At 47.1% G+C, this 13088-nt stretch overlaps 2 protein-coding genes across 4 annotated transcripts in view; one reads left to right on the forward strand and one right to left on the reverse strand.

The window, feature by feature from the left end:
• The window catches only part of LOC137424586 (SLIT-ROBO Rho GTPase-activating protein 1), a 91396-nt gene extending 82732 nt beyond the window's left edge, over positions 1 to 8664 (forward strand). Inside the window, exon 24 of one of the 2 annotated variants that reach the window (XM_068112181.2) lies at positions 7154 to 8664. In XM_068112181.2, the coding sequence (XP_067968282.2) occupies positions 7154 to 7465 (312 nt within the window). In that variant the 3' untranslated portion in view covers positions 7466 to 8664. The remainder of the gene's footprint in view (positions 1 to 7153) is intronic. The other variant, XM_078775643.1, reaches the window with a different exon arrangement.
• A 2889-nt stretch (positions 8665 to 11553) lies between these two features.
• GNL3L (G protein nucleolar 3 like) overlaps positions 11554 to 13088 on the reverse strand; it is a 102018-nt gene continuing 100483 nt past the window's right edge. For both annotated transcript variants that reach the window (XR_013623044.1, XM_068112183.2), the window contains 2 exons: positions 11924 to 12101; positions 11554 to 11809 (listed from right to left, as the gene is read on the reverse strand). Coding sequence is in view for 1 of the 2 variants with exons in the window: in XM_068112183.2 (XP_067968284.2) it covers positions 11754 to 11809; positions 11924 to 12101 (234 nt within the window). In the remaining variant the exon portion in view is untranslated. The remainder of the gene's footprint in view (positions 11810 to 11923; positions 12102 to 13088) is intronic.

Here is a 13088-nt window from a genome sequence, read left to right on the forward strand (position 1 = left end):
GTATGCCGGTGCACCTTCGCGCGTTGGCACGCGAGGCAAGTCCTGGTCCAGCCACGGACGGCCTTCCGGAGGCCATGCCAGACAAACTTGTCGGCGACCAACCTCTGGGAGGCCTTCGTGCCCGGGTGGGACAAGCCGTGGATGGCGTCAAAAACCTGGTGCTGCCAGCCTGCGGGCACGATGGGGCGAGGCCACCCGAGGGAGACGTCGCAAACGAGAGCCGTGCCCGCGCCGTCGAAGGGCACCTCGGTGACACGGAGGCCCGTGACAGCGGTCCGCAAGGCCTGGACCCCGGGGTCGGCGGCCTGGTCCGCCGCCATCCGGGCATAGTCGATGCCAAGGTGGACTGCGTGGGCGACGGCCCGGGAAAGGCAGTCGGCCACCGGGTTGTCCTTTCCCGCGACGTGTCGGATGTCCGTCGTGTACTCGGACACAGCCGCGAGGTGACGCTGTTGCCAGGCCGACCACGGCTCGGCGACCTTGCCCATCGCGAAAACCAGCGGCTTGTGGTCGACGAAGGCTGTGAACGCACGGCCCTAGAGCAGATGGCGGAAGTGCCTGACCGCCAGGTGAAGCCCAAGCAACTCGCGGTCGAAGGTACTGTAACGGCGTTCGGGCGGGCGAAGCTGCCGGCTGAAGAACGCCAGCGGTTGCCAAGCACCACGCACCCATTGCTCGTGCACCGCGCCCACCGCGTAGTCCGAGGCGTCGGTGGTGAGGGCGATCGGTGCATCGGGCGCCGGGTGCGCGAGCATGGTGGCGTTGGCCAAGGCGAGCTTCGCGCCCGAGAACGCCGCGTCCATCTGCTCGGTCCAGGTAACGTCACCTTTGCCCGGCTTCCCTCGAAGGGCCTCGTGTAAGGGGCGCAGGAGCTGGGCGATGCGGGGCAGGAACCGATGGTAAAAGTTTACCATGCCCAGGAACTCCTGGAGCCCCTTGATCGTGCGGGGGCGCGGAAACCCCTTCACCGCCTCCACCCTGGCCGGTAGGGGGACGGCCCCGTGCCTGGTGACGCGGTGCCCCAAAAAGTCGATTTCAGCGACACCGAACCGGCACTTGGCGGGGTTCACGATCAGGCCGTGCTGGCCCAGACGTTCGAAGAGCGTGCGGAGGTGACGAAGGTGCTCTTCGCGGGACGCGCTGGTGACGAGGATATCGTCCAGGTGGACGTACAAAAAATCCAAGCCACGCAAGACGCTGTCCATGAGGCGCTGGAACGCCTGAGCCGCATTTTTCAAACTGAAGGGCATCCGAAGAAATTCGAAAAGCCCGAACGGCGTGATGACAGCCGTCTTTGGGATGTCCTCCTGCCTGACAGGGACCTGATGGTAGCCACGTACGAGGTCCACCTTTGAAAAGGACATCCCCGCCAACCGGGCGGAGAAGTCCTGGATGTGGGGGATGGGGTAGCGGTCGGGGGTGGTGGCGTCGTTGAGGCGCCGGTAGTCCCCGCACGGTCGCCATCCCCCGCCGGGCTTGGGCACAATGTGGAGCGGGGACGCCCACGCCCTCTCGGAGCGCCGCACGATGCCGAGCCGCTCCAGCGTAGCGAACTCCGCTTTAGCTACGGCGAGCTTCGTCGGCTCGAGGCGGCGTGCCCGGGCGTAGACCGGTGGCCCGGCGGTGGGGATGTGATGTTCCACCCCATGCTTGACAGTCCCCGCCGAGAAGGTGGGCCGCGTGAGGGCCGGGAAACCCGCGAGGAGGCGGGTGAATTCGTCCGCTGCCGGAAGCGTACAGATGAACCTGGCCGGAACGGAACCGCTCAGCAAGCCGCTCGGTGAGCCGCTCTGTGAGCTGCTCAACGAGGCGGGCAGCGCGCACGCGAGCGAGCTGAACGTCTCAGCCTGGACAAGCCTTCTGCGCTTTACATTGACCAGTAATCCATTAGCACATAAGAAGTCCGCGCCGAGCAGTGCCATGGGCACGTCGGCCGTAACGAACGACCAACGGAAAACCTGCCCTCCGAACCGCAGAGAGAGACAGCGTTTTCCGTACGTGCGTATAGACGTACCATTGGCCGCAAGCAGCGCGGGACCTCGGCCCGCGGTTTGCTTGTCGGACGTACCGGCAGGAACGACACTCACCTGCGCCCCCGTGTCGCACAGGTAACGGCGCCCTGACAAGGTGTCCGTTATGTACAGAAGGCTGTTTGAATTGCCGATGCTCACCGTTGCCACCGAGCGCCGGCTCGCCCGTTTCCCGACCTGCCGAATGAGCACGGCGGGCGACACTGCCGAGCCTCGTGGCCGAACTTGGCGTGGAAGAAACACCAGGCGGGCAGCTGCGGCGTCGGAGGCCACGGTTTTCTTCGCGGCGGCGGCGGTGGTGGTGGGCGGGGCGTGGCGGCGGACACGAGGTGCGGTGCATCGGGGAAAGCCTCGGGAGCCTCGGCAACCGCGCCGACTCGCCTGCGTGTCCAAAGCCGCGTAGTATTTGTCGGCCTCGGCAGCGAGCGCACGGGGTTCCGTTAACGCGGAACCAGCCAAAGCGAGGCGGACTCGTGCTGGCAGCTGGCGTCGAAATAACGCCCGGAATAGAGCGTTCGGGGTTTCGTCGCCCATGAGCGCCAGCATATGGTCCATACAGACCGACGGTCGCGTGTCCCCGATCTCGGGGAAGTCCAAGAGGCGATCGGCCCGTGCATCCACCGAAAGGCCGAACGTGGCGAGGAGGAGACGCTTGACCGCCTCATACTTGCCGTCGGCAGGTGGATCCCTTAGGACCGATACGACACGGGTGGCCGTGCCGGGCCCGAGGGCGGCGACCACGTGGCAGTACATGGTCTCGTCCACCGTGATGCCTCGAAGTCGGAACTGGGCTTCTGCCTGCAGGAACCAAACTTCAGCTTGTGACTCCCAGAATTCAGGGAGCTTGATGGAGACTGCGTTGGTAGCCATTGTTGCGGCAGTTTCGGGTGGTCAGCGACGGCTGACTCGAATGTCGGAGGTCACCAATGAAGCATGCGGTGCTACGCGCGCGACTTGCTACCAAGGAGGAAGTGGACAAAGCGATAAGTTTAATGTTCTTTATTCAAAGAGGTCACTGTAGCACTGGCGCGCTCCGGGCTGCGTGCCCGGTGTATATCCTGAGGCCACGCCTACCCCTCGGGCATGGCCGCCGCCCACTTGGTGCGCGGAATGATGTCACCACGCCAGTGGGCTTTCGTATCCGCCACAGAGATGCATTTTAGAGCTTTTTCAAGAAATCCAATATGGCTGCCATGTCACATGACCTATGACATCATCCTTAGGGTATACATCAATTCAAGTGGCGTACTATAAGTGATCCAAGTTTCAACTCAACCGATAAATGAAGGAGATATGTTTCAAAGTTTTTCATAAATCCAATATGGCCGCCATGTCACGTGACCGATGACATCATCAATTGTGTTTTATTTTTCATTGCCAAATCATGTGACCAATTAAAAATATATTTTATATTAAAGTTCTTATTGATGCATAGATGCCACAAAAAATGTTTTGTGTTGATCAGAGAATTTTTTTTATCTCATCAGAGCTGCCAAACCACTTCACCCATGACGTCATCTTGACTAACCTTTTTGCACCATGGGTAGTCAATCATAATCTGACAAGAATCGACAGCATTTGCGGTTTCGGAGAAGATTTTTTTCGGTTTTTTTCTTAAATCCAAGCTGATTGCCATGGTGATTGCAAAATCAAAATTTGGGGGAAAAAATGGCATCAATTCCCATTGGCCCCAACATTCCTTGAAAGTTTCAGCGTAATCGTAGCAACAGTGCCAACGCTGCAGCTTCCACAAAATTTGGCAGAAAGAATAATAATAATGTCCAACAACAATAAGACACCCAGTCTTTTATATACTTGGTCCCCTAAATATGTAAAACCAATCCACTCTCATAACGCGTCAACGTCATATCATATGTCATAATGTATATGATAGTATGACGTCATAACTCATAGTTGCAGTCATGAAATTATAAGGAACAATAACTGAGAGCGACCTTGTTAACTTGAAATAAACTGCAAGGATTGAGATTTGAGAGAGAAACCTTTGGGCAGAGATGAAAATGAATATAAATTGTGCTTCACATAAAGTTACCCACGTGAGCAAACATCGGATTGCATTTATTTCTTTTTTTAACCGTGCATAACTTTGTGAGAGTAATTTTGAAGGAAAATCCAAGAGCTGCCTGGTCTCTCTACTCCAGCACATGGACCTGCTATTTCATGAGCTTGCTCACCTGTAGGCCAAGCAACAAGTTACAACTATACACAAAGAATTAAGTTAAGCACCCCCCCCGTTTTTTTACAACCTCGCACATTACAAGTTTGTTGTCGTCAAAACAGTGTAATATACCCATGATATTGCTATATTTTCTGGAGAAGTGATATTATGGTCACATAAAAACATAACAATCATGCCGTTTTCAATATTTTATTCTGAATAATTTAAGGTGAAATTTTTTGGGAATTTTAGGCATATTTTCACCTCAATTTAAGTATGGAGCTATAGGTCCATCACGGACAGTGTGGATGACGTTTATGTTTTCTAACGTACAGTCATTGTTCTGAGAAGACCTCTAGCGATCTTTGCGTCAATAACGTGTGTAGGACCCACGTGATCGGATCACTGACTCAACCAATCACTTTTTTTCACTTTGATCACTCAATTTCATCAATGGATAATTGCTAATGTCATACCAATCATTATTTGATCTCACATACCTTAGAATATATGCCAATGTATACATATACACAAAGAATATATATTAGGGGGTGCTTACCTTAATTCGTTGTGTAGGGGTGCTTAACTTAATTCTTTGTGTATAGATGGTATTCATAGAATACTTACTCTGCGCAGTCAACTTGTTGCGAGCCAACTCTTCTGTTTTTGAACATTTTTTTTTCTTTGATCCAATATGGCCGCCAGACCACGTAAGCGATGACATCGTAAAATTATATTCTCTAATATAATTGTTGCATAGATCACGCTCAATACATTTCAAACTGATCAGACTAAGCGTTGTCCCTGTCGAATTATGACGTCATAATTAAAGCACCAATGACGGCATCGTTAACAACACCTATTCCCCATATGGAGTTCTTTACAATGAGCAATGTTTCAATTTTTTCCATGCAGCGGTTTTGGAGATATAGAGGTGCGACTTTTTCCAAGATGGCGCCTGTACCACGTGACCTATAATGTTATAATTATCATTTTAAAATTCTACAGGAGCCGCACATATTCTGAAAATTTCGTGTCCATCGGACGAACACTTGCAGAGGAATTTTTGTTTTATTCATGCTGATCAGATCAAGCGTTGTCCTTGTCGAATTATGACGTCATAATTAAGACACTGATGACATCCCCATCAACATATCTTATTCCCCATTGTGAGTACTTGACAATGAGCCATGTATCATTTTTTTCCATTGAGCGGGTTGGGAGATTGAGGTGTAACGTTTTTCCAAGATGGCATCTGTACCACGTGACCTATGACGTCATAATTCAGAATAAAAGAATTCCACAGGCGGGGGCACTTCTATGGTAAACGTTTGTGTCAATCAGACCAACGGTTGCCGAGAAAATGAATTTTTTAAATGCAAACGTACGGCACACAGCACACGTACGCACCTGAATGCTTAATCCTGTTTTTGCTTTGTGAGCACAGGGTAATAACCGTTTAACATGCCAAGAAGGAGCAATGCGTTCGGTATATAAATTAAAAAAATACATCAATATATTTTCTTTATATATATTTGAGTCGTTTATTGAACTATTGAATCTTGAATGCCTCTCGTCCATACAAGACCGAATGGTGGAGGGTATATGGCCTATTGGGTAGGAGTGGATAAACAGCACAAGAGAGCATGGTATCCATGAACCTGCTTTCTCTCTTAGGTTATTTGAAGTCGGAGAAAGAGCCAGGTTTGTTGTGTCTCAGTGAAGGAAAAAGACGCTTTGAACATTGGTGCGACTGGTCCCACAGAATAGATTTGGTAAAAGAGTTGGTGGACAAAGGCACATTTAATTTAAACCTTTCTTTATCAATACTTTGATGTCAGGTGTTCAGGACAATGCTTCATTTCTGTGACGAGTACACCCGCAGACTCCAGGAGGGGCAGGAAGGGTCATTCCTCTTTGGGGTATATAGATTACAGTCGATCTATGGTCGGGTCTCAAGAACATTGGGGGTGTATTCATTTACCAAGTTTCTAGTGGAGAGATCGCCAAGTGGTTCAAGCATTTGAGCAAGCATTCCATTCAAAACTGGTAAGGAATGGCTAGCTTGGCAAGCGCTAGCTAGCTGCTTGGTAAAGGAGCACAACCCAAGCTTCCTCTCTTTCAATATTGGGTTAAACAGCAGGAGCGAGTTTCAAAAGTTCGCTACGAAAAATGCCATGGTAGCGGCAGAAAGGGCCATGTTATTAACCCAACATTTGTGGGTTATATAAAGTACAGTAGATCTTCGCTCAGTTCTGTAAGTAAAACCTACCTCACGCATGTCGGGATTCCTCCAAATTTCTTCATTTCGTGTCATAAAGAGCATTAGCGACTGTTTGAAAAGCTGAGCATACGTGTTTGTGGTTTATAATATTTTTACTTCCTGTAGAAGCCAGGAAGCCAGTCCCACGGAATCGCCATTATAACTATAAGCTATTTATACACGTTATAACTGCAGGAAAAACGCCTTCGGAAAGTGGGACATTAGTATTCGTATTGTTTTGTAATAACTAACAATATGCGATTATCATTAATTTTGTTATTCAAAGCGTCTTTGGAATCTTTGGAAAAACGCCACGATAAAGCTTCTTCTTTGGAAAAACGCCACGTTAAAGCTAACGTAATATGGATTATACACCTCAACACGCAACCCATTGACAGCAATGGCGTGGAAAACCCGCACAGGGGAGAAAACCCCCTTGGGTAGGGGGAAAAATGAATGCGCTACAACCTTCATTATGTAACCCTTCATCATCCTGTCAAATTTGGTTGAGATTGGATAAGTAAGGACGGAATGTATTGGCGGCAAAAATTCATCAGACAGACAGACGGACAGACACAAATGGCGTATTTTAGTATGATGGAAATGTGTAGATATGACAGAAAATGAAATCTGGATTGTCCTTTGATAGATGCATGCTGGTTCTTTCTTCCACCAATGCAGGACATCGAGGAGACACTCAATTCTGCTTTGCAGCAGCTGAGAGAACTCGAGCAACAGAGCTCAACGCGGCATGCTCCGGATCTCGTGCTGGACACCTTAGCCGAGCCTGACAGGCCTTCTACTGTGCCCGAGCCTCTGCAAACCCATTCGCCATCCCATCTCACAGTATCGCCCACGCAGACGCCCACACGACGGATCGGTGGTCGGGCACTTGGACCCGTCGTCTGGCCCAAACCATTAAACCAAACCACCGGGCAGGGAAGGGCAAGCCAACGGGCCTCCCCTGTGCACAGAATTTACAAAGAGAGCTAGGACATTGAGGCAGGAAAAAGTTAAAAGACAACAAAAAATAAAATTGCAAAGTAAGTTGTATCGGAGGAATGAATGTGGAGATTCATGAAGAATGTCATGGATGTGCAAGGTTTCTTCTTCCAGGATCCCACAGTTCATTTAAATTTGAAGGGATACCAATGTCAGCGATAATAAACCTCAAGGAAGGAAGAGTATGTTAAGAATATGGAGTACTTCTTGTGCTGCATTTGATAGAAAGCTTGGATATATTGCTGTTCAAAATTGAATGCAGGTACAATGGAAGTTGCTTTTCACCAAGTACACAAAAGTGCCTTGAGTTTTGTAAACCATGTGCATCTATTAAATAAATACACTTTGTGGAGTGGATGTTAAATACAAGTTTCCTTCATCAAAGGGACACGCATCAGGAAATACAAACTGTGACCCCGGCCTCTTGCTGTAGCCATATCCTTGTTTTTACATGAACTTAATTGAAAGTTGAGAGCAAAATTGGCCTCAATTGTTGCTCTTTGTTTCCTCGTGTCTAAAGTTCATGGAGAAGCTTGTACATTGGACGAAGACAGGAATAGATCAGTGTACCTTTACATTAATTTAAAGGAAAATAGACAATAAACAAATGAACATAGAAGGGAATATTAACTTGAGATCCCAGCAACATTAAGAAAGTAATGCCTTTTGTTTTTCAGTTTGTAACCAAAGCGTCGTAGGAAAGCTACGTGATATCACAATGAAAGGTTTGCATCTCCCACACATTTTAAGTTGAGCAGCACTATCATTGGTCAGGTAACACCATCACACCATGCTTTCAAAATGGCTGTCCCGCTAGATGTGCATACGAAGCAGAGAACAGTCCTTGAATATCTGACTGCGAAAGCTGTTCCTTCAGTGGATATTAATACATTGAAAGAATGTGTATGGAGACTCGACCATTGATGTGAGCACCATTACATGTTGAACAAAGCGTTTCAAGAGCAGGGAAACAGGTATCGATGACAAGCCTAAAAATGGTCGGCCTGCAACTGGAGTGACGCCGGGAATCAAGTCAGATTGATGCGCTCATTCAAGTGCATTGCAGGTTATGGAGACTATGTAGAACTAGAGCAATGCAACTGTGTCGCCAATAGTCCCTGCATGTGTCAACAGGTAGATGCCCTTGTTCACTGTCCTAAAAATAAACAAGTTTGATTTAAATCCCTTCAGCGGTTTTCAAGTGTCACATGTTTCACATCGATCGGTGAAGCTGTTTCTGAGAAGGGGATTTTTTTAAATATCGGCTTTCAAGCTATTATGGCTGCCAAACCACGTGACATATGACATCAAAAATGTACACTCTGCATACGTATGGGTAGATCACATTTGTGAAGTTTCGTGTTGATCAAATAAGGTTTGTTTTTCTATCATAGATGGTTGCCAAACCACGTGACCGATGACATCATCATTTCCAAACTACGTATATGCAACAATGGTGTTGGATGACATTTGTAAAATTTCGCATCAATAGGGTAAGCGGTTTCAGCGATATAATTAAACATTTTCCTTCAATCCAATATGGCTGCCACACCATGTGACCAATGATGTTTGCGTGGTCAAATTTTAATCGCCATGCCCAGACAATGACACAAAGTTTTGAGTCAATCGATTAAGTGGTTTGGGAGAATAGGTTTTTGTTTTTACAGGTTTTAGGTTAAATCCAATATGGCTGCCAAACCATGTGACCTATGATGTCATAAATTAAATATATCAATACAAATGAGTCATATATCATGTGCATGCAATTTCAGATTTTTCGGACAAGGAATTTGATTAAAACATTTTTGGCTGGTATACCACTTCACTGATGGTCATCGTTATCATGCTTTTGTTCCACATTTGGAGTACTTGACAATGTACCAAGTTTCAATTTTTTCTTCTTAGTGGTTTCAGAGAAATATATTTTTATTTATTTGCATTTAATCCAAGATGCTGCCACACCACATGACCTATGACATCACAATTATTAAAAAGAACGTTCTGCATGGGTGTCGCTCCTATCCTGAAAGTTTCATCTCAATCGGACATGTGGTTGCTAAGAAAAACGACGTTTAGCCCGTATGTACGAACAACCTGAAAACATAATGCCTTCGGCCACCTTCGGCGACGGAGGTATATAAAAAAATTCAAATTTGCCACATATATATGCAGATTCCATGTCATTGCCCCTCGTGTGTATAATGCAAAGCAGGGTTCGGCAATTGATTCACTCTGTCTGTCTATCAGTCAGTCAATGACTGAGGACCTACTTCATTTCAATATAATTTTTTAAATACGAGAACACTAATCGGAACATGACCCTGCAGTTTAGCAGTACTTTGGCTCTGAATTTGGCAAATTGTACGGTATCTCATCCCGATTGCGCGTGCGCACTCGCGGTATAACAATTGCTTCAGTCTGTGTGTCAATCAAAAAATATTGAAAATCATTCCAAACAGGAAACTTAGTTATTGGGCATGTTATAAAAGACACAGGCAACAGGCACAAGCAATTTAACGTGTTAAATAAGGTGGTGTAAAATAAGGTGGTGTAAAAGAAGGTGCATCAGCGGTGGTAAACTTCAGATTCAATATTTTTTTTTTTCTGCAGCTTTTAAAACTTTTACTTTATTTCAATTGAAGTGATTCTTCACTATTGAGCGATAGGGCCAAAAACGACATACGCACGATGTCTGAAAATATTGTACCAGGCAGACTTCGCAGAGGGAGTAACACAACAGTATGTGGTTTTGGTACTTCTTAACAGCGATGTGAAAGTTATATCTGGGGAGAAAACAGACAGCATTGACATACAGAAGGCAGCAGAAATTTTTTGGAAAGAATGTTTGCAGAGCACAGATAGGGCTTCATATGTTCACTGGCTGCATCACCCCCACTGCCTTTCATGGAAGATGAAAGAAGAGGCAATTTGACCGAGTTGCTGATAGTATTTCTCATCATCAGATGTTCACCAAACTTGGTGAAAACCTTGAGTTATCAGCCAGTGTAAAATATTCTCTGGTGAAATTTGTATACGTGAACTGTCCGGGCACAAAGCGGGAGACATCAATGATGAGCGACAAGATATTCTCCATTCTGGCCGACAAGGGACAAAGTGCTCCACCAACAAAAAAGATGCTCCATGCTTCATTTAAAGCATTCAAATTACGAAGCGGCCATCCGTCGTCACTCTCTTCCAAGTCCAAATGGGGCATGGCTGGACGAGGACGAACAATAAAATGGAGCGACACTGCATGGCCTTCAATCCTGCCCAAGAGGACGTATTGAAATACATCCAATGTGGCTGCAAACGTAGCCGGTGTGATGACTAGCATTGGATTAAATGTAGATATACCATACTTGACTACCAAAATAAAATAATTGGTGTACTTTCAACAATCAGTCTAAATTCATAGACTCCGATAGCTTCAATCTTTTGAAGCTGTCGGAGCACTGGGATGTACAGATATATCCCAATTTCCATATGATGCCTTGAAAATAGCCGAAAGGCCAAAATTGGCACTCCCTCCGTTTAGATAATATATTCAGAAGAATGGGTATCAAGGCCGGTTCTGATCCAAATGTGGAAACATGCGAGTTTAGATGCAGCAAGTCATCCCTTTGTCAAAACACTACAATTTAAAATGGTGGCCCCGAATGTGCCACAGAAGTCAATTTCGAACCACGTTTTCCGACCACACCTCACGGCCTAAAGGCAACAATGAACAGCACCAAGGTCATCAGTTTTTCATACGGAGCTCCACGGAGTACGGCTTCCCGCTATAAACTCGTGCACCCTGCTCCTCTTGAGGTAGTCCAAAAACAAGGCCTTCCACACCATTGGAATCTCGAGACAGGAGGATTAATCCCAGAGAATGTTACTCTCACACCAGCAGCAGGTTTTATACAAGCTCACATCTGGCCTTGCTGCTCCTGCCCTCTCCAGGTCACCCCAAGTTGAACACATTTCTCAAAGGACCCTCACCTGCTCACCCTCCCAAAGTCCATACTGGCTGCCCACCTGCATTCAATAGGTTGTTTATTCCCCCGATTCTGGAAATAATGAGCAATTAGTTGTCATTTAGTGAATGTCACTTCCGCTTTATTACAGGTAAACAATAAAAATTCTGTAAAGTGGCTGAACCCAACACTAATGATTTATACAAGTGTTGGTAAAAACGAGTGTGCCTTCCTGAAATAACAGGGGCATTAATGTGCTATTCGAGCATGGGAACTCAAAAAACATGCATCATGCAGGCAAGATTGCTCAACCTGATGCTTTACAATAAATTCATGGCCTCTGTAAGTCGGTCTGACAACTTGGTGGAAAGTTTGTCTGCAAAACACGCAAAGCGCAATACCTTGCAACAAGATACAGGGAAAGCAACAAGGAACGAGCATAAGTAAATGTGCGAGGTACATAAGTAAAAATCCAGATAGGTGGCCTCACCAGCTCGTTTTTGCTTCTTCTTACGTTGTTTTCCCGCAATGGCTAGTGCCTGGCCTTGCTGTAAGACAGGAGCATCTCGCACGCTCTCAAGGGCATCCCAGCCTCGTGGCCTCGCACTTGGCTGTCCTGATGTATCCGAGACCTTGGTTTTGCGTAACGGAACTTCAACACTCATTGGCTGCCAAGGTGAAAGGCCACAATACAAGTTGAGAAGCAAACATGACTGATGAATATTTAAGTAAACCACTTTAGTCCTTTTGTTTGATTTTTAAAACTACCTCCATTAGATTAATACACCTTGTTCAAGCAACCAAAACCATCTCGCCAACCAAATTCCTTTCCACACACTCACACACATATATACATATATACATATATATATACATATATATATATACTAGCAAAAGTACCCGGCATTGCCGGGCGGGGGAGGAGGGGAAGGGAAAGAGGAGGGGAGGGGAACGGGGGGGAGGGGGGAAGGGGGGGGAGGAGGAGGGGAGGGGGAAGAGGAGGGGAGGGGAACAGGGGGGGAGGGGAAGGGGGGGGAGGGGGAGGGGGGAGAGGAGAGGGGGAGGGGGGAGGGGAATGGGGGAGGGGAGGGTGGGAGGGTGTGGGGGTGCCCGGGGGAAGAAGGGCCCCTCCCCCCTCCGCTGTTCCCCTCCCCCTCCCCCCCCCCGTTCCCCTCCCCTCCTCTTCCCCCTCCCCTCCTCCTGCCCCTTAACACCAGGGGGGTTGACTCAGCCTGTCATCCTACCGAGGTCGGCAAATTGAGTACCAGTTCACTGGTAATTCCCTGTGTGCCGCAAGAGGCGCCTAACAGGGTTGGCGGCACGAACCCGGAATAGTTCGGGAGCGTATGTAATTCCGTGGGATTTTGATGTTTATTTTGTATTCTTTGCGGCAAATCATTAATTATGATGTAAGGGAAAAAAATTTGGCGCCAATTTTTTAGAGTATGTTTGCATATTTTTTTATGCAAATTAGGTATGACGCCATAATTCGTAAATAAAAATTAAACGATGTAAATTTTCTTTGCAAAATATGATACAAATTTAATTTTGTGGACCCTATGCATAGATTTTAGCGGACATTGTCTGTATTCAGTATCTTATCTATATAATAATAGCGTAAGGACTCGACTTTGTTATCCCTTTTACGCCGCACC

Source organism: Myxine glutinosa, chromosome 4 (assembly GCF_964187855.1).
Source record: "Myxine glutinosa chromosome 4, kmMyxGlut1.1, whole genome shotgun sequence".
Classification (NCBI taxonomy): Eukaryota; Metazoa; Chordata; class Myxini; order Myxiniformes; family Myxinidae; genus Myxine; species Myxine glutinosa.